The sequence below is a fragment of the Wyeomyia smithii genome, chromosome 2, assembly GCF_029784165.1.
Source record: "Wyeomyia smithii strain HCP4-BCI-WySm-NY-G18 chromosome 2, ASM2978416v1, whole genome shotgun sequence".
Classification (NCBI taxonomy): domain Eukaryota; kingdom Metazoa; phylum Arthropoda; class Insecta; order Diptera; family Culicidae; genus Wyeomyia; species Wyeomyia smithii.
This window is the reverse complement of record NC_073695.1, coordinates 218,651,432-218,675,412: the sequence shown is the minus strand read 5'-3', so window position 1 is coordinate 218,675,412 and position 23,981 is coordinate 218,651,432. Positions and strand designations below refer to the sequence as shown.

Below are 23,981 nucleotides of genomic sequence, written 5' to 3'. Positions count from 1 at the left end.
TAATGATTAGTGGCACGAAGGTTTTGCTGCTTTATAATCAATTTTTAGACAGATAAATTTTGGGTAACAGAAACGTTCAGTGTAGTGTAGCGTAAAAACCTAAATTAATCCACCTAGCGGTCAGACCCAGCCTTTCTCATTCAAACTAATTATTTGTAAAAATAGATTTACATGAACGCTTCAATCCAATAAATGTGTATTCACTTTTTGGGTTCTAAAATAATGATGTTGTTATAGATGCGGGCGGTCAATCATGCTCATGCTCATGCTCATGCTCTAAAATAATGATGTTGTTATAGAAGTATAAAATATGAAATTTGATGTAATGTAAATGCTCAAAAAATAGCGAAACAAAAGAAATGACTCGTAATTTCGAACAATTCAATCACGTGCAATACCGGGAACATTCAAATGGTACGATACCACATTTAAATTATATTGTGGCCACATATATTGATCAAAGCAGGTTTATTTTTAAATAGCCTTTGAATTTCTTTTCTTTCCATAACTTTTGAACCACATATCAAATTGTTATGAAGTTTGTTATTTGTAAGTTTGAGAGATGACTCGATCGTATGACACTAGTTATGTTCAAATAAGTCGTGTAATCTTTGCGATAATAGAATTTCGTTGTTTTATTAACAATTTAATAGATAACGGTTGCATAGTTTGACTATAATCAAATGAAATGGGAACGTATAGGGCAGCCAAACTTTGAAACCACGTGTTAAATCATAATTCATCAGTTAACCCTTAACTAGCCCGTTCATCTGATAATACTATTGATCAAATCGGTTGTGTACTTTCTGAGATAATGAAGTTCCATGATTTTCATAATTCGGTACATTACAGACGAAGTTACAGTTCGATTACAGTAAAATTCAATAGGGTGTTATGAGTCAGCTAGACCTTTCATTTGACACTAATTTCGTGAAAATCGGTTCAGCCATCTCTGAGAAAAGTGAGTGAGTTTATGTATTCTTCGGAATATGTTTCTTTTCATAGCTAGATTTCACATTTTTAAACATAACAGGCAAAGTAATATTCCGATTGCAAAAAAAATCAATAGGGTCTTATGGGGTAACTAGACCTTTCATATGACACTGATTTTGTGGAAATAGGTCCAGCCATCTCTGAGAAACATGAGTGAAATTAAACAGTATTCAGAAGACGTTACTTTTCATAACTTTTGAAACATACGTTCAATCTATATAAAATTCAAAAGTTAAGGGTTTTGAAGACAGGCCGTTTATTTGATACCAATTTTATTGAAATCGGTTGTGTGGTTTCTGAGATAATGATGTTTCGTGATTTTTACATTTTTAAACAACCTCTAAAATAAAAATCCAATTACAATAAAATAAATAGAGTCCTATGGGGCAACTAGAACTTTCATTTTCATATAATTTCATTGAAATCGGTCCAGCCATCTCTGAGAAAAGTGAGTGAGTTTAAGTAGTCTTCGGAATATGTTTCTTTTCAAAGCTGGATTTCACATTTTTAAACATAACAGGCAAAGTAATAGTCCGATTGCAAAACAAATCAATAGGGTCTTATGGGGTAACAAGACCTTCCAAATGACATTGATTTTGTGGAAATCGGTTCAGCCATCTCTGAGAAACATGAGTGAGATTAAACACTCTCCAGAACACGTTTCTTCGAATAACTTCTGAACCACGCGTTCAATCTTCATGAAACTCAAAAGTTAAGGGTTTTTTGAGTAGCTCGTTCATTTAAAACCAATTTTGTTAAAATCGGTTGAGTAGTTTCTGAGATATTAATGTTTCGTGATTTTCACATTTTTGAACATAACCTCTAAACTAAAAATCCGATTGCAACGATATTCAATAGGGTCTTATGGGGCAACTAGATCTCTCATTTGCAATTAATTTCATGAAGATCGGTCCAGCCATCTCTGGAAATCGGGTGCGATTGGGAGAGCGTTACATACACACACACATACACACACACACACACACACACACACACACACACACACACACACACACACACACACACAGAAAATGCTCAGCTCGTCAAACTAAGTCGATTGATATACGAGATTCGACCCTTTGGAGCACTTTTATACCTTTGGTTTTTCCAGTGATTGCTCTACCTTTCTAGGAGAAAGGCAAAACACAAATTGAATGAGCTTTTATTAGTATGATGGAAGATATATCCACAAGACTAATCTGAGGAAGTCGAAAAATAAACAAGAAGAGCGTATAAGTTAGGCATGAAAACTAAACATTAACATTTTCAAAATTTTGTAGTGCAAGGCACAAAACTTTTTTTGACAGAGGATCGATTTCAAACTTCAAAATTATACTATATACTGCTAAAAGATGTTATCTCGCCGTCATCACTATGTTTTGCCAGCAACAATGAGGGCATAAATAAATTTGTATTACATGTTTTGACAAGATGGTTAATAGCAAAAGCGGTCGATTTCACATATCACAGAGATGAGATTTTTATCTTTCTCAGTAATATTTTAATGTACCATAACAAGGTCAACAAATAATAGAGGTTTTGTTTGGATAAATAGTTCTTTGCAACGAAATATATGAGACATTAGTTTATACTAGGTAAAATTCTTCAAATGCTTAAATATTATTCGCGTTTTCTGTTTTTTTTTTTTTTGTAGGGAGCCTATACAATGAAGAGAAGCAGAGACACTCACCGTTAAGGCAACTGTCAACATCAAAACGGATAACGGCAATGCAAAATTATACAGCTCGCCCGTTTTGATGTTGACAGTTCCCTTAACGGTGAGTGCCTTGTCATTTCTCTAATACAGCGATGATTCGCTCGTTGGATGTTCGTTAGTTGGGTGTACGCTAGTTGGGCTGTCTAAGCAGTCTAAGCACTCTAATTTCAGAATTCAACGTCATTCAAATGCATGAAAAGTGAAAAAAAATTACTAAAATAATTTTTTTTTTATTGTTGTAAAAAATTTGTTAACATGTTTAGTTATTACGCCTAATCTCTTCAGCACTAATAAGTTTGTTTCTCAGCGCAATTAACTGGACACTTCATGCAGATCATCTCTGGCATAATCAATCGCGTAATTTGAAAAGTACATGTTATAAATTTACAACATTTCTCGCATAATTTTCAAAAGGACCTGAGTAACAATGAGAGATTCTCTCCTCTCTCACTTTGTTTCGTTAATTACGTCGTCATCAAAAATTTCTTTCCCCTTAATCGAGAGATTGTTATACTGTCTTGCTTACTATGCATTGAGTGTTATGAAATATGGAAAATATAACATAGTTATTGAAAAAAAAAAAACGCGAGATTTTTTGTGTAATTTATAGGTTTACTGTTCGGTTGTTTGTTCTTTTAATTCTTCAACGCCTTCACCGGAATTATCCAGCGTAGCGATCCTCCATTTTTTAGGCAAGAAGCAGAGTGAGGTGTTTGCGCTTTATCATTTTACTTCTCGTTGGAATTTTTGTGTGAAAAAGTATTGACCAAATACATAAAATATTTACTACAGCAGCAGGACAGATGAGCAAAGTTCATTTTCTTTGGCATATTTTACCGCAATGGAATTAGGAAATTTTCCAAAGCAGGAAGAAAACAAACAATCGGCGCTCCCCTTTGAAAAATTTGCCCAGTTGTCAGTTCATCCAACTAACGAACACGATTCACTAGTTGGGTGGCAGTTGTGTTCCAACCAACGAATTTCGGCTGTATACAGGTTCACTAGTTTTTTGAGAGGCAGCATTTCAGTGTTGCATCTGGCTGCGTAATTTAATTATATTTATGAAATGACTGGCTCTGCCAACACTGCTCTCCTGTCATAACAAATACAAACTTTGAACACTAATTAGCACCTGACCGGTTTCCAACGCTACCCATCATAATGTATACCTAAAACCTGGGTATTTAAGTTTACCAATGTTTTAACACCTAAAAAAGCCGGCATCTTAGGTAAATGAATAAACTTTTTTCAATACTACAGAAATATTTCATTTCATTAGTTATTCGTTTGTTAGATTGCTCGAAAAATGGATCTGGAAGTGCTGCCGCCGGAGTTGATGTGGAACGTGTTGGACAATCTGACCGAACTGCGGGACCGTAAAAACGCTTCTCTGGTGTGCAAGACGTGGAATTGGATGCTGTTTAATGCATCGAAATCATTGCGCGATGTAAACCTACGAATCTGCACGAAAGCCAACAGCTTGGAGCAGCTGGAAACCGAGGAGCTGATCGATCGAATGTTCGAAGTGATGGTGCGGAGCAAGCGGAACTATATTAATGTAGAATTTTTCCACGTCAATTTTGAACGTTCCGCGGTCAGAGAGTTTTTATTTTTTGTGGTACAGTTGTGTTGTGACTCTATTGAGTGTTTGCGTTTTACAAACTGTCACGGGCTGAAACGGAGCGAGTTGTGGCAAATTTTAGAGCTGCTGATCAATTTACGGGAACTTACCGTTTCCGGAGGTATATATTACGATGATTTGGGAAATGATGTTGCTGTGTGTAAGCTGGAACGTTTAGAGAGTTTAACGTTGGACATCGGAGATGACTGCCGGTTGTATAAAGATTTTGCTTCAAATGCACCGAATGTTGAATCATTTAGTATTAGAACGATTCACGGATGTGTCGATCTTCGGGATGTTGCCGCAACAAGACGTTTCAGCCAGCAGCTTAAAGCTCTATCTTTTTCAACAAATCGTTGTTACAATCAAGCGGAATTTTCGGAAATGAGTCTTTCGCAGTTGACTAAATTGGAACTAAAAGTTTCCGGGTATGTTTGGGTTCCACTTTTCAAACAGTTAAAGCTATTGCAGGAACTAAAACTAGAAGCAAGTATCAATGACGATGTCATTGCTGCAATATGCAGCACTTCAACCAAGCTAAAAAAACTCTACCTCCTTTCGTCGGGTTTGGTAGAGTGCAAGAAATTCAATATGTTGGCACGTTTGGAAGTTCTCGAAGAGCTGCAAATCAGGGGCATTTACAAGTACAGCTGGAGGCATGTATTATTCAGCAAACTTTCGCATTTACATCTTGACAATGTGGGTACAGATTTTACCAACTTCCTGAAAGAATTGACAAGCCTGAGATCGCTAGAGATACATGATACCAAACTTAAGAATGAGCAGCTGATTAAAGTGACACTGAATGCACCGACAGTGGAACGGTTAGAATTGGCGTTTTGTAACAAAATTAGCGATAAAGGTTTCAAACATTTGTCGGACATGACAAACCTTATGGAGTTACGTCTGTGGGGAATCCAAGTTTCTAAAAATATCGATGAAAGGTTTGGGTGTCCACGATTGCAGAACATAATTTTTTATTTCAACGATTTTGTAAGTTCACAATTGTATTTTTCATCCTACAAGAAAAACTAATTTGCTTTACTTTCAGATTGAAGACTGTACTTTAAATGCCCTAGCTTTACGTCTACCTGGTTTGAAGCAGCTTGTTCTGTACGACTGTTATCGGATAAGTCCACAAGGGGTAATCGAGCTACGTAAAACACTGTCACACTGCAAGGTTTTAGAGCTGTACCGTGGCGATGAATTACCTCCAGAGTTGATAGCCGAAAAACAAATCTATCATCGAAATGCTGAATTTCCCAATGGAGTACTAAAGCAAGAATTACCTTTCCAGTGGTATTAATGCTCGACCTGTCAGATGCCCGTTTTTATTTTTTTTTCTCGTTTTATGTTTGTGTATCTAATCGTGGAAATTAGATTTCTTTGTTTATTTTATAGTGATATATTTTATGACTAATGCATGTATTAAGACAAAGGTTTAATTGAAAAAAAAATTGTATAGTGCGAAAAACAATATATAAACTTAAAAATTTACTCAAGTGTTTCACAACGTCGTTGATGGATGACTCATGCTTCATTTCGATTTTATGTATCACACCGCCAGTAACACGCCATTTTTCCGTCACCACAAAGCGCACCGAAAGATAATCATCTGTTTATCGCTGTGTGTTCTAAACTAGGCTAGAATAATTCAATTTTAAAACGCAATACACTACGTTTAATTACATCCGTAAACATTTTCGTCTGAATATGCGACATATAAAAAGTAATCCTCTTCATGGTGCTCCTGATACAGGGATCCCATTGTGGCGGACGTCGGTGGAATGACATTGTTTACAAAGAAGAACAAAGCATCTTCGGGCCGCAGATGGATGCGCTTCCGGATTAGAAAGTAGAACTGGCCGACCGTCAAATCCGATGGAACAAGATACTTTTTCTTATCCAGGTCTCCGATGCGAGCCTTTGGTGCTTTCTCGACAATTACCGGAACACGATCGGGATATTTGCGACGTATTTTGTCTCCTTCCTGCTTGCGCTTCTCGAACGGGTGCTCTTCCTTGTAGATGAATTTCATGTTTCTATTCACTTTTCCACTTCCTGACTCAAAAATCACTCTAATTTTCCCCTTCACAGGTATCTATTAGCAAATATCTTTTTCCAAAGCACAAACTTTTTTCGCGAAATGCTAACTGCGTCTTTTGTTTTATACAGCAGACCAGAGATGCCAGATGTATTTGAAAAATGTTTGCAACTACTCGAAAAACCAAATAAATTTGCTTGAAACCTGAAAAACTATCTATCCGTGATTCGGAAAATTTTGCTAGCGCAGGCAAAAGTCTGCGAAAATCTGCACACATTTTGAGAAAATCTGCGCAAATATAAGGAGACTTCGACAAAAATCTGCAGAAACTTTGAAAAATCTGCAAAAACCTACAAATCAATAAAGATCTGCACACGGAATCTAAAAATCTGCGTTATGCAAACAAATCTGCACATCTGGTATCCCTGCAGCAGACAGGTAATTTTTTTGCAGACACATTGATTTTTGCATACAAAGTATTAGGTAAAAATAACCATATGGAGATCACACACTGCGAGAAAATTTGACGTTTACTTGAAGTGCTTTTGCGCTTGACTTTGTTCGTCACTCCACACTGAAAACATAAGTGTCTTATAGTGTTGATTTCTAAATCAATGAATGAATTTATTCTAGGTTGTAACGAAGAATTAAATCAATTGAATTACGGTTGCAATTTCAATTAACTTACGTCAAAAACATACAGGAGATAGTTGTATACACACTCAGTTTGGAACACCGGACTGCCGGTAACCGCAAGTCAGTCCCATCTGTAATATTGTCGATTTTGAGTTAGCATCGGATTTTGACCTATCTTTGAGTGTATTTTCAGATTTATCGATAAAAAATAGTGGTTTGTTCAACAAAAGTGAAAATCAATACCAAGTCGAACTGTCCCATTATGAAATATAACCGCAAGTCAGTCCTAAAGAAAAAATAACAAAAAGTCCGTCTTAATTAAAAAAACATGTATATATTACAATAAAATGGACTCGCCACCCATTTTAAAGAAAAGAAGAGAAAATTGAATTTCATTAGATTCAGTTCCTGCTTATACAAGTTCAAGTTCACTTTTTACACTGTTCGTTAAGGGTTTCTATAGTTTGTCCCTCCCGTTTTTTTCTAGGTTATAGTAAATTTTCAGATACACCCTCCTTCTTCATCTAAAATTTAAAAAGGTTTCGTTTAAAAAAAAAATTTGTTATATCTTTCAAAACAGGCATGCTTAAAGCCAATCTCATTTTCGATTGTTACTAAGTAGCCGGAAAAAGATTTACACGAACCTTTCTTTCCCTTCATAAGATGCATCCTTATTAGAAAAGATTTTGAGTTTTTTGTAAAAGAAATTTCAATGCATAATATGTTAAATTCTTATTTTTATTGATAGGAAAAAGATTGAGGTATTTCGAAGTTTCTATATAGGTTTATCTTGTTCTGGCAAGCCGGTCCAATCTGATATGGACTCGTCATTGATGAGCGGTATAACAACCTTGAGCAATGCTGCTTTTCTCTCTAGACTGATTCCTTTGGGTTTCAGTTGACGTTTCAGCGTATCTTCTAAAACAAATCCACCTGCCTGAATCTTCGAATACAGATTGCATCGCTTCATAGGTTTAGTTTCATCAAAACCATTACTATAACAAAGGTCAAAGCATCCCTTCTTGATAACAATATATTTAATATCCTAGGCCTAGGTGGACATTTGTTTATAAGGTATTGTGTGGTGTTCATAGTAGTGCAGAAAAAGTCTTTGAAGTCCATATTTATCACCTCCATATTCTGCTTGGCTTTTCCAACTATCGTTGAAAACTCTGCGAATGTTTGAGCAGGTTTGCTGTTGCGCATGCTCTTCTCTATAGCTGCATGTACACTATCCGCGGTCATAAAAGTATGGCCTGTTTCGAAAAACATCAACGATATTTTTCGATCCTGTACAATGTCAGAATTGATCAGTAGAATCAAATACTGGAACATGTTCCAGTTTTTATTCTGCGCACTACAATTGTCAATCCAAAATACAACTTCCTGATAGTCCTTGAGTCGCTCAATGACTTTTTGAAAGCAGCTTTTAATATCGGTTGCATTTCGTCCAGCTGTAGACTCATCCCACAGGCACGTTAAAACAGGTAGATTTTTAGTATATTCTCCTGCTGGTGCGAATGTTTCATTATAAGCCAGTAGTCGCTGAGATAATATAATGCTTTTGAAGCCGTCTAGCCGCGGTAGTTGAATCACCTGAAATCAGAATTTACTATAAATAAATATTCCCAAATAAACCAATATTTTTAACTCACTTTTTGCATATCGACAGCCAACAAAGCATGACCGGATTTAAAATTGTCTCCATCTCGTCGATAAGCATCCCTGGACATAGCTGCCAAACGCAAATGCTTAGCATATGTTTCACATATCGGGCACGAATCAGGGGATTTAGATGATTCGTCAGTTACGATATGGCCAGCTTGCTTCTGGTGAATCGTCGAAGATGTGCACTGCTCGCACTGTTCATGACCAAACGTCACTAACGAAATGTTCATTCGTTTTAATACGCGGCAGTAAAAAGGATAGCTGACCTCAGGGACGTCGTCCATTTTGAGATAATGCTCGTACATAGCTTTTTGTGATAAATCCGATGGGAGATAGAGCCTGTTGGACGCGTGCTCACGGCGATAATGCGATATGGTTGGGTTGAAAGAATTAATGTGCGCCTTTACCGAGTCGCTCTTCGTGGTATTCCGAACGTGTTTTCCGCGGTTGGATTTCCTCGGATTTCCAGCAATGTCTCCATCAACGCATCGGTAAACTAAATTTCTAAATAAGAATTTTTACGTAATGAATTGTAGAATTCTCAAAGTTGCTTGAGATACTTACCCGCAATTCTCACTGAAGCTGATCGTGTTCATATAGAACTTTCGGCATACCTCCGAAGGTTTGATTTTATCGGCCATTAAGTGAAGTCTGTATTTCTTCCGCTTCTAAGGTTCCTCAAAAAAGAATTGGTCTTTGACACGCCGAGTAAATGGAGCCAATTCACTGTTTCTCGGAAAAACGCGGCTTGACCAGAAGCGTCCATGTTCCAAAATCGATCGTGGATCTGAATCCTGTCGTCCTTCCCGATCTTGTTTACGCACTCTAGTCGACATCTGTTTCAGTTGGTTAGCTTCATGGCATGTGGTGGCATCTTTTTGGATTTCCGGAGTGATTCGCGATTAGGGCTCAACTAACAAAATGTAAACAAATGGTTTTATTACACTATTGAGATTGAAAAGACTTACGAAATTAATGAAAAGAATCCTTTCTTTTGTATAAATCGATAAAATTATTAAAATCAAGCTTTTAGTGAAGGGCGATAAAGCAGTTTACCCAAAACAAAAGATACTTTGGAACTAGGCCCTTTACATTGTTTTGAAGCAACGGGCTTATTTGCGAAATATTTCGTAAACAGGCGACAGTAAAGGGCGGATCAACTTTTGTTTTCAAAATAAAGGCGCATTTAAAGGGGCGCAACTGGAGAAAAAATAAAAACAAGGCGAAAGAAAGATGGGCGTATCTCGTTGTCAGAATGCTTTAAAGCTCATTATAAAAAGGTTAGAAGAAAAGTGCAGATTTCAGCCATAAATGCACAAATTTAATGTAGTATTGTTGCGAAAATATATATAAATTTTTGGTATTGATGTAAATGTTAGTCACTTCCTTTGAAATTACGATTTGAAAATGTACTTGCAAATTTTCAAGCTGATATTCCCCAATGTTTATCTTTTGCCAGTTGCGCCCTTATCGCAAATCACTCCGGATTTATTTCTTGCTTCGCTTCTTCGTGGATCTATCTTCAATATTGAAAAAAAACTTCCATCGAAATCCAGGGAATCGTGCCAAAATATCTCCGAAGGTGATGCTCGAACCTCAAACGGATTTTGATCATCTTGACATTTATGAAGAGCTTCAGTTTTTTCATCAGAATCCTCACCGGATCAGCTTTCATCGGTTCCGCACATCCTCAGATTTTCCAACGCCGACATTTTTTGAACTGTTCTCATGGACGTACACTTTCGAACTGCGAAGGCTTGACTGCTTTTCACAGCAACGAGTAACAACACGTCAACACGCGCTATAGTATCACCATGGTAATGTGACTGACTTGCGGTTAAATTTCTTTTCGGCGTAGAATGTAACGGCAAGTCAGTCACACTCAAGGCTTTTATCATGAAATCAATGATTTCAGTGGTTTATGCAACGCAATTTGTGTAGGCTAGTATGCAAACTATATTATAGCATTGAAATCGTCAAAATAATTCATCTTAAATTATTGATAACTGAGCGTGAATAAAATATCTTTCGAAGCTGTTTTCTCAACTTCATACTTTTACAGATGGGACTGACTTGCAGTTACCGGCAGCGGAGTCTGTAAAATTTTACTTAGTTTTTGTACATTTGACTTTCGGTAACAAACTCCAGTAACTGATTGCGTTTACCGAAATCAGTAAATCCCAAACTGTCAAAAAAGGTGAGTATTTCAGTAGTGAATGATAAGTTCGTTGATAAATTGCACTGATGTTTGCAATGAAAGCTGTTGTTTATTTAGATTATTTCATAAAGCTTTCCTGTGAAAAACTGTATCACAAGCTTGATTTTACGAGATATTCTATGAAACTTTTAAAATAAAACTGCTGAAAAATTGAATTACTCAGAGTTTTATTCATACTTTAGTTATTTTGTTGGCTGATGGACTGTTCACCGGTCTAGGGCCGAACGAATTAGAGATGTCCAGCTTCTTATGTCTTGGGCAGCCGCTCTACAGTCTCCTCGTATACTAGCAGATCGTGTATCTTCTTCCACTGCGCACCGCGTGCGAAGTCTACCACGAAGTCGACGGCCTCATCCTGGTTCTCTACTGAAGATAGTTTTGGCATCTCGTCAGGCATTCTGGCTACATGTCCAGCCCGCTGTATTACCTTCACTATATCAGCATGTTTGTGTACCTGGTGATTCATGCGTCTGCGCTACACTCCATTTACTACCAAGTATCGACCGCAGAACTTTACGCTTCAGCGTCCATGCTTCATGTCTGAAAAGTTTTATTTATAAAAACAGCAATTTTTTTACCAGTTGGAGTAAAATTTCCAATACCCATCACCTCCGATTGAGTAAAGATAAAAATATTTTTTGTCTGCTGGTTTACAAGAAGCGTCGAATACAACCACATTGTTTGGCATAAAATCGATGGAGAATAGCTTCACTTGCGAAAAATATCCTCCTATTCTGTGTAAACCTGCTTTTATTCGTATGAAATAAGTGACATTTGTGCGCTTTTTTACAGCCAACAATTTAACAATATCCACGCTTAGCCTGGGGGCTAATAGCGGTCTCGATCAACTAGATTTAGTTGAGGGAATTCGTTATCGATGTTGTTTTTGGCACATTTTGCATGTGTAGGACAAGTACAACGATACACCGTGCCCCAGTGCTGAGTCGAAAAAATTTCCAGCTCGAAAAGATCCTCGACTTGATCGGGAATCGAACCCGATATCACAACCGTGTGGGAGAGCAATGTATAAAAAAGCTCAATTTACAATAAAAGTTTGTAGTCACTGAAAGTTCGTTGCTCACTTTTCTCGTCTGGTGACTCCATACGACAAAGTGGTTTTGAGAATGCTGGAATCTCGGTAATTTTTGACCAGTAAAAATGTGGTTGAGTGTGTAGACGGCGGAAAAAGTATAAATACATGTAATGTATTCAGACTACGCTTCAAATCACCCGAAAATAGTTTTCATACTATAGTTAGGTGAAAAAACATTTTCTGTCAGTTTTCGGGATCTATGTGATATCAATGAAATCGACGTGTGAATCCCACAGATTTCATTTTTTACTGTGTACTTTCGTTAACTTGTCAATCGAATAAATTTAAAAATACTACATGATTTTCTGGTGCGAAAATTCAATCAATCAAAATGGGGGGAAAGTTGTGTTCTAATTTGCCGCTTCCGGAGGATTTAACTAACATTTTAATCAATGATAATTTCCATTTGAATTTTTTAAATCTAATTTTCCCCGCAGACTGCGGGCTCGGTATTAATTGCTAACGTTAGATTTGAAGGAATTTTCTTGAGCCGTTGGGAGTAGACTGGTGTTACGAAAATATTTCCGACATCATAAAGACTCGGAGGAAGCGAAATGTAAGTTATCATTTTTAAATTATCAATGGAGAAGATCAATTACTTTAACTAACTTTCTGATCACAGAAATTCAACATACTGCAGCTCTTAGACAGGGTTGAAACTGAAACAAACACAGTAGCCGGAGAAAATGTATCATTTGAATAGGAGGAATTCTTGTACCGAAGAGCAAAAATAGCAGGTACCTGAAATTTAATATAGAAAATTCAAACCAACATCCCATCCGAAGTTCCTTTTAAAGTTACTCAAAACCACTGAAACCGGGAAGGAAATTGTGATCCGCGCAGAACCTAATAAGCTGTCCGATTCTCAGATCTCGGATTGAATAAAAAATTGACTACCGATGATTTACAAAACAGTTTATCTGTAGGTGCATTATTTCCCTGCGGAAAACAAGCAAGTATAAATGTAAAGAAAAATATCATATTTCAAAAAAGGAAAGGTTTTGAGATTGATTTAGATTTTGAGAATCACTTGTTGTAGTATTTCAAACAGATTAGATAAGCTGAAAACGATTAGCCAGAAATTACGCATCAGCACATCATCAACTATGAAACATCTCAATAGTTCTTGTGAAGGTACGTTTCAACAATTAAAAATATGCATCACAATCAATTTGAATTGGGCGCTTTTAGAATGAAATTTCAAATTATTACGGATTTTGAATGTCCATCAACAAAAATAAAGATCTTATGTAATCAACTGCATATATGAATAATTCGCAAAAGCTTTTACACGAATATGTGGTGTACAGGAAAAGGCTCAGTCAAACGCTAAGGCCGATCGAAATTTGCTTATGTAAAACGGACAGCGGGATTACCAACACGCGCGAGAGCAATGCGAATAAATACCGCTGAGCTGCGCTCTAGCGGCTGGAATATTGTAAAACAGTTCGTTGATCTCTGATCCGAAATCCCGTAGTTCACTGACCCCCAGTTGTAAAAAGGAAGATATTAAAATTGGCGACAAAGGATGGGACTTTTCCATCAGAGAAAATATTTACGTATACACCAAAGGTTTTATTGGATTTGATTAATCCAAAGAAAATTAACAAACCAAAGATTAATGACGATTCTTTTGATGATAAAAAAATAACAATCTGTGATATTCCTAGTTTTAAGCAAACAAATTTGGTTGATCCAATTGCTCGATTGAAGTTAGGAGATAACATTTGGTAAAAAAATCATAATATTAAAGACTCTTCCAGATCGATAGAAGCTAAATTTATTAAACAGTGTTCTCCTACAATTTTCCAGATCAGTATTGGAAGCGTGGTGCTAAGGGCGCATCGCGAGCAATTGAAGGTCCCGAAAACTGCTAGAGTAAGGCATAATTTGACGGTCTCATGCAGAAGAGCTTGCAAACGTGAAAGATCCACTCCAGGTTGCGAAGACTTTGGTTTCTCTGACGAGGTGTTAGAGAATGACCTTAAGAGATTGCGAACGAATGATGGTACGACTAGCGCAGCAGGATCATCGGCTCCGAGACCGTCAGAAAGAATAAAATACAGAAGAGATAACATGCAGCTGAAAAAATGAAAATAAAACTAAAGGTATGTGGTTATGATGATGAGTGTCAAAGAGAACAATCTAAAAATCTGAAAAAAAAAAGTATGTATATAAATTGAAAAAAAAAAAATTTAAAAATATATATAATTGGATACAGGTGTCAACGGGCACCATCTGAAAAGTAAAATAATGATTAGAGAAAGATAATGGTGTCAATGGGCACTGTCTGAAATATAAAATTAAAATGTTTAAAATTAAATAACAATATCAATAGGCATTATTTGGAAATGAAAAATGAAATTTTAGAAATAGAGTGTCAATGGACACATTGCTGAAAATAAAAATGTTAGAGATGTCAATGGACATATTTTGAAAATTAGTATATATAGTATATATTATGTAACAAATTTTATACATAAGAGCGTTTAAGAACGTGATCAATAATTAAATACAAATATGAATATTATGAATATTTCGCATTGTATAATGTTTCGGTATACGATATCTTAAATAGGAAGAATTGTGGTGTACAGGAAAAGGCTCAGTCAAACGCTAAGGCCGATCGAAATTTGCTTATGTAAAACGGACAGCGTGATTACCAACACGCGCGAGAGCAATGCGAATAAATACCGCTGAGCTGGGCTCTAGCGGCTGGAATATTCGCGTTGACGTTGTTGCTGATATTTGTTTGGTTTTTGCATGCGAAAAAGAAGGAAGGAAATATTTTTGCTTTTGTCATCACGCACATTTTGACAATTGCATATGAGAGTTCACGTAGGTGCGAACAGCCTTCGAAATCTCTTTCAACGCGAATAACCCGAATTGTAAAACAGTTCGTTGATCTCTGATCCGAAATCCCGTAGTTCACTGACTTCCAGTTGTAAAAAGGAAGATATTAAAGAATAGAAATCGGGTACTGTACTTGAAATTATGTGCTCGTTCAATTACAAACACACCAAAGTTATTCTTCTCTGGATCTGCTCATATCGTTCGGAAATAGAAGAACTACTCAAGCTAGCAGCTTACGCCATATTTTAGGATTTTATAACACTGTGAAATATGGCTTCAATATTTGAATATTCTTCCTCTGAATAATATTAAGCGTCGTTCACAAATTGTGTAACGCTAAAAGCCTTGTTTTCAGACCCCCTCACCCCTATGTAATAATAGGTAACGTTCAATATGACTCCCCCTAAAATTACGTATCGCTGAACCTGGACGTAGAATTTTCGATTTTGGAGAAAAATCACAGTTACGTAACTGTTTCAACAACCACCGATATGTAACAATAACAACCACCCATATGTAACATGCGTTACGTAATTTGTGTACGACGCCTGATCAGTTCGGAAGTTATGCATGAAATGAACTCTGAAATTGCAGAAATAGAGACGACAGGAATTTATTAATAAATATCGTATGGGATCGAAATGTTAGATATGCAGTAAATACATATATGAGATTTGACTACGAAGGCATAGTCCTGGCCCAAATACCAAAAATCACAAATTACGAACATGCATTTTAGCACCCGTCATTATGACACCGACGAAATCATTATGCGTAAAAAGCTGGATAGCACTGTGTAACAATACGTCAAAAATATCCTATGGTGAGTTTATTTTTTCAAACTAGGTCTTGAATAGATTTCAGTCAATTTCATTCGATTGAATTAGTATTAGTTGAAAATGGCGATAATTGAAAAATAATCAATAAAATATATAACAAATTATCCAAGTACCTTCTAATTTGGTGTAACTGGTTTCATCAACTTTTCCTCCTACCGCCTCTATTCAAAAAACAGATGCACAATTATAAATACTTTACAGCTATCATTAAAGAACAGATGCTCATAAACTGGTCGTCACTTAAAATCATCAACTCCAAAACTACTAATATAAAAAAAATCTCTGCATTTTTATGAAATCAATTCCATCACTTGGGTTATGAGTTTTTCATCCGGTTTGATTTTTTATCCACTATTGTGTTTAAACTACTCAACGTAGAATTTTTATCAAAACACCATCATTGAGTAAAGGCACGTTTAAAGTTAATTAAATTTATATGACTCAGTGATCGCATTGCAAAGCAACCCAACACGTAAGTTGTATAAGGTCATTTATTTAAGTCATTATCTCACACAGAAAAATAAAAATACCCAAATATGCGTATTTTTTTAGTTAAGTCATTTATTTATTTATTATCTCACACAGAAAAATAAAAATACCCAAATATGCGTATTTTTGACGCAAAACAGCCCTTCTATGCGGGAAGATACTTTTAGGTAAACGTGATTCACCTACTTTTTAAAAAAAACATTCAGATCCACGAAACTTACGTTGTTTTACGTGTTCGTTTGGTTATATTTTCTTTGTGTGCAGGTAGTTTGTACCCTCCTGTTGGGTAGTTTTATTTTTTGTGTCTACATCTACCGAGCCATTGGCACCCCTATACCGAGTAACAGTGAATGACAATGAACTCATGTCCTAGGCTCAAATTAATTTGTGCCCGCTGTCAGCAGTAATATATAGATGTATGAAAAGAGGCGGTGATATGCTACCTCGTTTACACATATGTTGAGATGTTAGCCCTTGAAACATGGTGCGATGCCTAAGGGATGACATCTACTCATCGCTACACTCAAAATATATTCACCCCAATATTCACGCAAATTCGCTTTTGACAATTCAAAACTGGTTTCCAAAATCCACTTCGCCAGACTAGCTATTCAGTGACTATAAACTCTCCAAATAAAAACAAACAATGGTTTTTAGACTTTGATATTGCATTGCCAGTAATTTTTACAGATTTTCTGTATATCTTAATATTTATTCATATGAATGTAGTGCGTAGTTTGTGCATGTTTTAATTACTTTGTTAAACGCCAAGTCAATACTGATTTACGTACCTGCTCAAATCTGGCAAAAACAACCCATAAATGGCAAAAATAAGGGACCTTCCAGAGGAGGTAGGGTTTGATTATATTATTAATAAAATCGGTACCATCGCCAGTCAATCCTACATTTTAGCTAATAATTCTTATCTTCAGTTTTCTGAAGCTACGCGATCGAAAAGTAGCATCTCGTGTTTCGCGGCTTTGGAATCGTCTGGCTTTTACGGATAGGCCAATGAGAACGATCTCACTACACGTCGCTGACTATCTAGACCCCAAACAGTACAGAGTTCTACTCAAAAGTAATCGCTGTTATCGTAATCTGACACTGGAATGGACAGAATCTTCCAAGTTGCATTTCATTGTTGATGTACTGGAAAAGTTTGGCCCAGAGCTGAGCTCTCTAAAGTTGTCAACATACGTAGTTACACCGCTGGTCCTTGTGCGATTCCTACGAAAAGCCCCCAACCTGAACGAGCTCATCATTGAGGGAAGCTTTTGCAGTGAAGGCTGCGATGTGATTCCAACGTTTAAAAACTTACGAGTACTTGAATTAACTCAGCGAGGATTCGAGGATGAAATATGCAAAATAATCCCGAGGATGTTTCCTAACGTAACGTCGCTAGATTTGGTTGCAGCCGAAAATGCTGCGTTCGATTTGATATTGCAATACGGAAAACAGCTGAAATGTCTTCACGTGCTGTTAGAGTATTCATATTTTGTACAGTTTTGTACCCTCGATTGTTTGAGTAATTTACGGCGACTTTACATATATTGGCCACAGTCAGCTGACTTTAAAGTTTCGGTAGAAAGCTTCTATCATATGGAGCTACTTGAAAGTGCCTCTCTTACTGGGGCGTTGAACGAAAACATATTCGATACTGTTTGCAAGAAATGGCAGCACTTGGAGCATCTATGTATTAATATACAGTCTATGAAAGCGGTGACGTTTAGGAAAATTACACAACTGGGTAAACTGCGGACCTTAAAAATTCAAGGTTCTATACGGGAAGGAAACTTTCTGAAGGATGTTCAGTTACCCAAAATAAGCCATCTTGTTTTGGATGGAATCTCGACGAGCAACAATTTCTACGGGCATCTGGCAAGTTTCGTGCCCAATGTGAGGTATTTGAAAATTTACGATCACACTTTCGAAAACGCTCACTTACGTTTGCTGTGTACTACTCTGACGTCTCTTCGTGCACTTTCACTGGATTATTGCTACCAGGTACAGTGGTACCAGGCAATATTAAAAATACATTCATAATCTCATATTGTTCATTGTAGGTAAAAGATGATGGATTTCAGTTTTTAAACAGACTAACGAATCTCATTGAATTGCAATGTTGGTCGATACCCATGTCTGAGAATGCGTTTCTCAAATTTCCTAAATGTCGCAACCTGCGAACCTTTAGTGTAGGTGGAAGTGGATGGGTAAGCACTTCGTGATATACATTTTTAAAAAGTGCTAAATTATACTTTTTGTTATTTGGCCCAGATCACGAACAAAGCAATATTGGATATCCCTACGGTATTTCCAAACCTAATCGAGCTGCAAATCATCGACTGTACCAAAGTGGATGAGGACACAATATGGACTCTTCAGAAGCAGATGAAAAAATGCTCGGTAGTGAAACTCGAGAAACCGGAGTTCGATACCTATAACGAAGCTGTGTGGCAGAAGTGTTGGTGATTTAACATCGGTGTACTACATATCTGTGATAGTTCACTGTTTTATGCATATCTTGCCAACATGGCAGCTCGTTCGAAAAACTGCCTATTTATTGTCGAATTGGAACATGGTTGACTGTGTGTAAAATTAGTATACTGTGTTACAGAAACATCATTTTGATCTTTCATTTCAACTTCTAATTTTTTTAGTTTTTTTTAGTAACGGGTGATTCGGTGGGAAGCTTTTTCAACATTGTTCCTCGTTGGCTCCAAACGAGAAACAGCTCTCGAGCGACTTCTAGTGCATTTCCTTGTGATTCAGTTGGATATATCTTATTATCTGTTGAGAACGGGAGCTCAATTAACCGAAAGATTTTATCCCTCGTTTTGGTATCATTAATAGTGCCGTTGGTTTCCAGCGCCGATTGAAGCTCGCCAAGAAACAAACTCCAGCGAGGCCGGAAAAAATCACGTACCATTCCAGCCCATTGCTTATTAGCATAATCGATGATTTGCCCTTGTGGTCCCCACAAAGTAATTTGGTTTCGTGCATTGATCTCGTATTTTTGTCTTTCCAGACTGGTTTGCCCCAGAGCTTTGGCTGACTCCAGCCAATTGCCTAGTAGAAAGTGCCGATCGGTTAGGAGAAGGCTGTCAATGTTTTGAAGAAGCTCACTGAACATGTTACTGTACAGTCGCAACGACGTTATGTTTCTTGTTTGGTACGACCCCTTTATGTTGAGGTAAAGCCGATCGACGGTGTTTTGTAGGAATTGGCGCGTGAGGTCGACAACGTCTCTTTTGAACAATGCGTTGGATGCGTTTGCATGAAGCAATAGATTGACTCCTTCGTTGAAAAGGGTCTCGTTGTACCATACCTAAAAGAATTGAACGAATGATGTCATTAGTTGGAGGCCTATAAATGACCGGTCTATGCGATCAAGGGCAGATTCTTGAAATACAGCCTTATAAACGTGTATGCACCGAGAAACGATAAAACCGACAACGTGAAGGAGTTCCTGGAGAATGGAGAATATGACAAAAACAATATCGCATGCTAGCCTGGGGGGAGGGGGGGGGGTTCGCAAGGTTGATTTGAGTGGACCTGAACGAACAGTGGAAGCACATCCACGATGCGGTCAGGGAAACAGCACAAAAGATGATAGGCATGACAGTAGGAACTACGCGTGTGACGAAAGAGAAGAACCGGGCCTACGTTAACAAGTTATTAGAAGCAGATCTTAGACGTGTCAGATGCGGAAAAAATACTGGAAAGCTACAGCTACCGAAAGAAGGTTTGACCGTTGTAAGAAATATTAACATTATGATCGCGTCTTCGCGGAGGCGGAGAATTTTTTTTTCACACAACATTTATTTGACACGGCACAACGCGGAGAATTGCTACAGAATTATTGACGGAATCTAGAATTGGACAGTAATGACAGGGAAATTACCGCTAAGTCGCAGGTAGCCAGACGTTGGAAACTAAACTTCGATGTAGGCTGACTAGACGTACCGTTTTGAACGGGACAGTACCGTTTTTCAGACTATTTTCAACCGTCCCGTCTTTTTGCCATTTTGTACCGTTTTCGGGGACTCCTTTAAAAATTCTTAAATAAGGCTTTGCATCAAAATTTTCCTAAATGGAAAATATGTTTCCAAGCAGCCAGGATTTTTCTAATATTACTGAATACGTTTTGTGCCTTCCTGACAGTACCGCACCACTGAAAAGGACATCTAGCGTGAACTGATAAAAAAGTCGCGATTGAAAGTTGAGACTATATGATGAATGTTAGTCAAAATCTCAATCATCCATGTGAAAAATTTGAGAAACTCATTGCAAAAATCAAAACTCTTTTACACTCTTCCACGCTAAATTCCATCAAACGCTAAGCATCGTATTAATAATTGTTTGCATGCTTTGGTTGGTAAAATTTTTCAAAAATCAATTTTATCGTGTGTCCCGTTTTTTGAACCCCTTTGTCCCGTTTTTATCCCGAGAAAATCTGGTCAGCCAACTTCGATGTGATGTTGAATGTTGAGAGTCTTCGAGCAGAACAGGAGAGAATTTGGAGAGGATGTACAAGCTATGGTTTACGCGCCATTTATCGTTTTGCACCTTCTCACTTGACTATTTGTCGTCGGATTACAGCAAGACTGCTCTGGCAACACCAGTGTTTGTGCTTTGGCTGGTAGTGACTCGTAAAGGCGCGAGAGAGCCGGAGCTGAGTTTTGTACTCCTTCCAAGTTGCCAACTCGCGATTTTAAGCCCAATGTTTCAACCTTCAACCCGAGCGTCTGTTCATCGAGATGGTGCGGCTCGAAATCACTTCTGATCTACATGTGAGGAGCGGTTGATCAAATCAACCTCCTTCAAATCAATCCTTGAGAAAATGACGAAAACCGTATATCAGACTGAAGGCTAAAGCTGGACGAATTGGACTGGCCATAAACGTTTTAAAAAATGAGTACATGAGAGGCCGAGGTTCTGGAGGAGACAGTACCAACCTCCCACCACGAATTCAAATTAACGGTGATGGGTATAGCTTGGTGTACGGCCGGGTGTACCTGGGCGCACTGGTAACTGCTGCCAAGGACACCAACGAGAAATTCCCCGATGACTTATGGCAGGAAATCGTGCCTTTTTTGGTCTCCAGAGGACGCGCCGATTGAATAACATTTACCGCCGCACCGCATCTACGAAACACTGATCAGACCGGTAGTCTTGTACGGCCACGAAACCTGGGTCAGTGAAACATCAATCTTAGTAACCCATGAGTCAGTAGAAAAAAATTGACAGCTCTATCAGTCGAACTCCTATCATGATGGCGAAACCAGTAAAGCTAATCCGTTCAGAAGTGTGCGCGTCCATACGGTACCTCGACGTGTCGAAAACGGATATCGAGTGACACTTATTGGACGCCGGATACGCCCGTCCCGGCATCTACAACATCTTGGCACTATTGGAAAACAATCAGAGCATCGAAAAAAGACCGGTTACGGACGGCCGACGACCCTGAACGACGAGAAGCTCCAAAAGATGCTGAAGAAGAAAACCGAGAGAAAAGAGGCTACATCGTTGCGTCCGGTAGTTCGGTGCAACCTGGTGAATCGCGGCTTGGCGTTGGTGATGGACGACGAGACCTATCTCACCCTGGATGGCAACGACTGGCAGGGTACTTCGTATTTTACGAAGGAAGTGAGCTCGGAGGTGAAGTTAAATTCACACACCAAGTTCCCTGAGAAAGTGCTATTGTGGCTGACAATCTTCGAGAAGGGGATGTCAAAGCCGCTATTCTTTCGCTCCGGACTGGCCGTTGACGGGGAAATTTTTAATACTTTATCCTTTAATAATTTTTAATTCCTGGCTGGATTTGGCGTCGATAAAGCGTAAGATCTACTCCAACAATTTTGTCGCGAAAACTGAGGAGGAATTGATAAACAAAGTTAAGAAAGAAAGAACTCAAAAACAAACATGATCTGAAACATGTGTCACCTAGCTAACCAGATCGATTTCTAACTTACCCATGGGCTGAGTTTCAGGCTTGGTCGTCGATTGAAGGTATATTTTCCTCGCATCAGCTCCAAACCCTTGAAGTTATAAACCGTTGATTTGAATATACTCCACGAATTTTGGAGTTGTTCATCTTCACTCTCATATCGTACTCTGGCATAAGTTCTGAACCAATCGTCCGTGCTGCTAATGTTCCTTAGCCATCCCATCTCCAGTGCAAACTCGTACAGTCCATAGTTTTGATTAATACCTTCCGGTGTTATTCCCGTTCCTAACATTGTGAAGTTTTCGTCATTTCTTGTCTCTTGAATTCTTTGAAATACAATATCGACCGAACCCAGCATTCCAAGTGTTCCTCCAAAGTTACTTAACATGCACCAGATAAAAGGCTGTCCGTGATATGACTGTGTCCTTTGGTATTGAGGAAACTGTTCGGATTGTAAATCTAGTACCAGCATTCGACCTTTCGGTACTGCAGTTAAAAAGGATCTAATAGCACGATCGGACCAAAACGGGTTTTTTACAAGCATCCATCCTTGAAGTAACCAAACAGCAAGTGGATCAGCTGTTGTCATCGTTTTGAAAATTCCGGCTGCCGCTTCGGATAAATATCTTGCACTTGCGGATCGCGGTTGATTTTCGTTAAACGGATCACTGAAATATATGTGATCGGTTCCGTATCGTGCGATTGCCTTTTTCATAAATTTAGCACCAATCTCCTTAAACAGCGGATCTACTGGATCCAAAAACACCGGACTGGCATACTGTGCTGGGAATCCATTCCAATCGGCAACGAATGATATTCTTGACTGCGGGAAAAACTGCTTGAACTGAACTGGTAAGTGACCTGCGAACGCAGGAAGTGCCACTGTCATGCCTAGTCGACGCATTTGCTGAACGATTTTCAGCTGCAGCATGGAAGAGAAACGTTTAAATTTTGCTGTTAAAGGACCTCCCCAGCCGCGAATGTTACCCATTCTCTGCCAGGCAAAAAACCCTGGGCCTCCGAGATGGTTGTCTATATCGTGTTGAGTGATGTTGTATTCGCTGTACAGCTCTGTCCAGAGATCCTCCTGGAAGGGTGCTAGACTGAGCGTTATTCCCTGCAAGGCCATCCAGTCGATGTGCCGACGCCATTCGGACCAAGTCCACCAGGTGAACGAATACGACCAGGTACATACGTTCTGGTAATAAATTATACTGAAACCGAGCGATGGTAGTAAATGGTTTTTGGAATTTTTTTTTCTGTCTTTTAAATTACCTGCTCGGCGCCTCAATCGTCTCATTGATTGATGGTAAAATTTCCGGTAGATTCAGTTGATCACCATCCCATGAAACATGACAACCACAAAAATATTTCAGATAATAGTAAAAACCTTTGGTTGCAGCAACACCACTAGAAGCAGTAATGTAAACTTTTCCTTCCGTTTCGTCAGATTTTTCTATCTAAAAATTAGACCTTCTAGTAACGATTGTGCAACAATGTTGATCAAGCATACCCTGAACGAATTGAGCTTCATACGACTGTCGATGCCAACCTTGAAGTACTGTGCCTGCTGAGGAAGAATTCGGTTGATCACTTCCGTCGCCGCGATTTGTTGATCACTTGAGCTTGTTTTACTCGTAACATGCTTGAGAATGTGAGCCTTGAACGTGGGTGTCCCATCGAGACCTTGTGGGATCGCGATAAGCAGCAGAATGGTGCTAAGCGAATGGTACAAGGTCATATTTGCATCACTGTAGCTTAACGAATGTATTACACTAGCACTCAGCTGTACGCAACAGACTGATGATGTTCCGAGAGTGCTCGTATCTCATTTGGTATTATCAATTGACTACTGCTCGTACC

At 38.2% G+C, this 23,981-nt stretch overlaps 4 protein-coding genes across 5 annotated transcripts; 2 read left to right on the top strand and 2 right to left on the bottom strand.

Moving 5' to 3' along the window:
* The first annotated feature begins 3,799 nt into the window (after positions 1 to 3,799).
* Positions 3,800 to 6,011, top strand: LOC129724105 (uncharacterized). The gene is made up of 3 exons (XM_055678740.1): positions 3,800 to 3,939; positions 4,005 to 5,324; positions 5,383 to 6,011. Exons 2-3 carry the CDS (start codon positions 4,017 to 4,019, stop codon positions 5,635 to 5,637), a joined length of 1,563 nt encoding a protein of 520 aa, XP_055534715.1. The 5' UTR covers positions 3,800 to 3,939; positions 4,005 to 4,016; the 3' UTR covers positions 5,638 to 6,011.
* Positions 5,277 to 6,529, bottom strand: LOC129724106 (gamma-aminobutyric acid receptor-associated protein). The gene has a single exon (XM_055678741.1). The coding sequence runs from the start codon at positions 6,367 to 6,369 to the stop codon at positions 6,013 to 6,015; it is 357 nt and encodes a 118-aa protein (XP_055534716.1). The 5' UTR covers positions 6,370 to 6,529; the 3' UTR covers positions 5,277 to 6,012.
* A 10,243-nt stretch (positions 6,530 to 16,772) lies between these two features.
* LOC129724473 (uncharacterized) lies at positions 16,773 to 18,793 on the top strand. 2 transcript variants are annotated; one of them, XM_055679409.1, is made up of 4 exons: positions 16,773 to 17,022; positions 17,104 to 18,175; positions 18,235 to 18,381; positions 18,446 to 18,793. In XM_055679409.1, exons 2-4 carry the CDS (start codon positions 17,183 to 17,185, stop codon positions 18,638 to 18,640), a joined length of 1,335 nt encoding a protein of 444 aa, XP_055535384.1. In that variant the 5' UTR covers positions 16,773 to 17,022; positions 17,104 to 17,182; the 3' UTR covers positions 18,641 to 18,793. The 2 variants fall into 2 exon arrangements, with proteins under 2 accessions (XP_055535384.1, XP_055535383.1); XM_055679408.1 differs by having other exon boundaries at positions 17,084 to 18,175.
* LOC129724472 (alpha-N-acetylglucosaminidase) lies at positions 18,711 to 23,968 on the bottom strand. Its single transcript, XM_055679407.1, has 4 exons — positions 23,632 to 23,968; positions 23,394 to 23,578; positions 22,144 to 23,332; positions 18,711 to 19,496 (listed from the first exon to the last, which is right to left on the bottom strand). The coding sequence occupies exons 1-4, from the start codon at positions 23,857 to 23,859 to the stop codon at positions 18,825 to 18,827; spliced, it is 2,274 nt and encodes a 757-aa protein (XP_055535382.1). The 5' UTR covers positions 23,860 to 23,968; the 3' UTR covers positions 18,711 to 18,824.
* Positions 23,969 to 23,981: the final 13 nt, after the last annotated feature.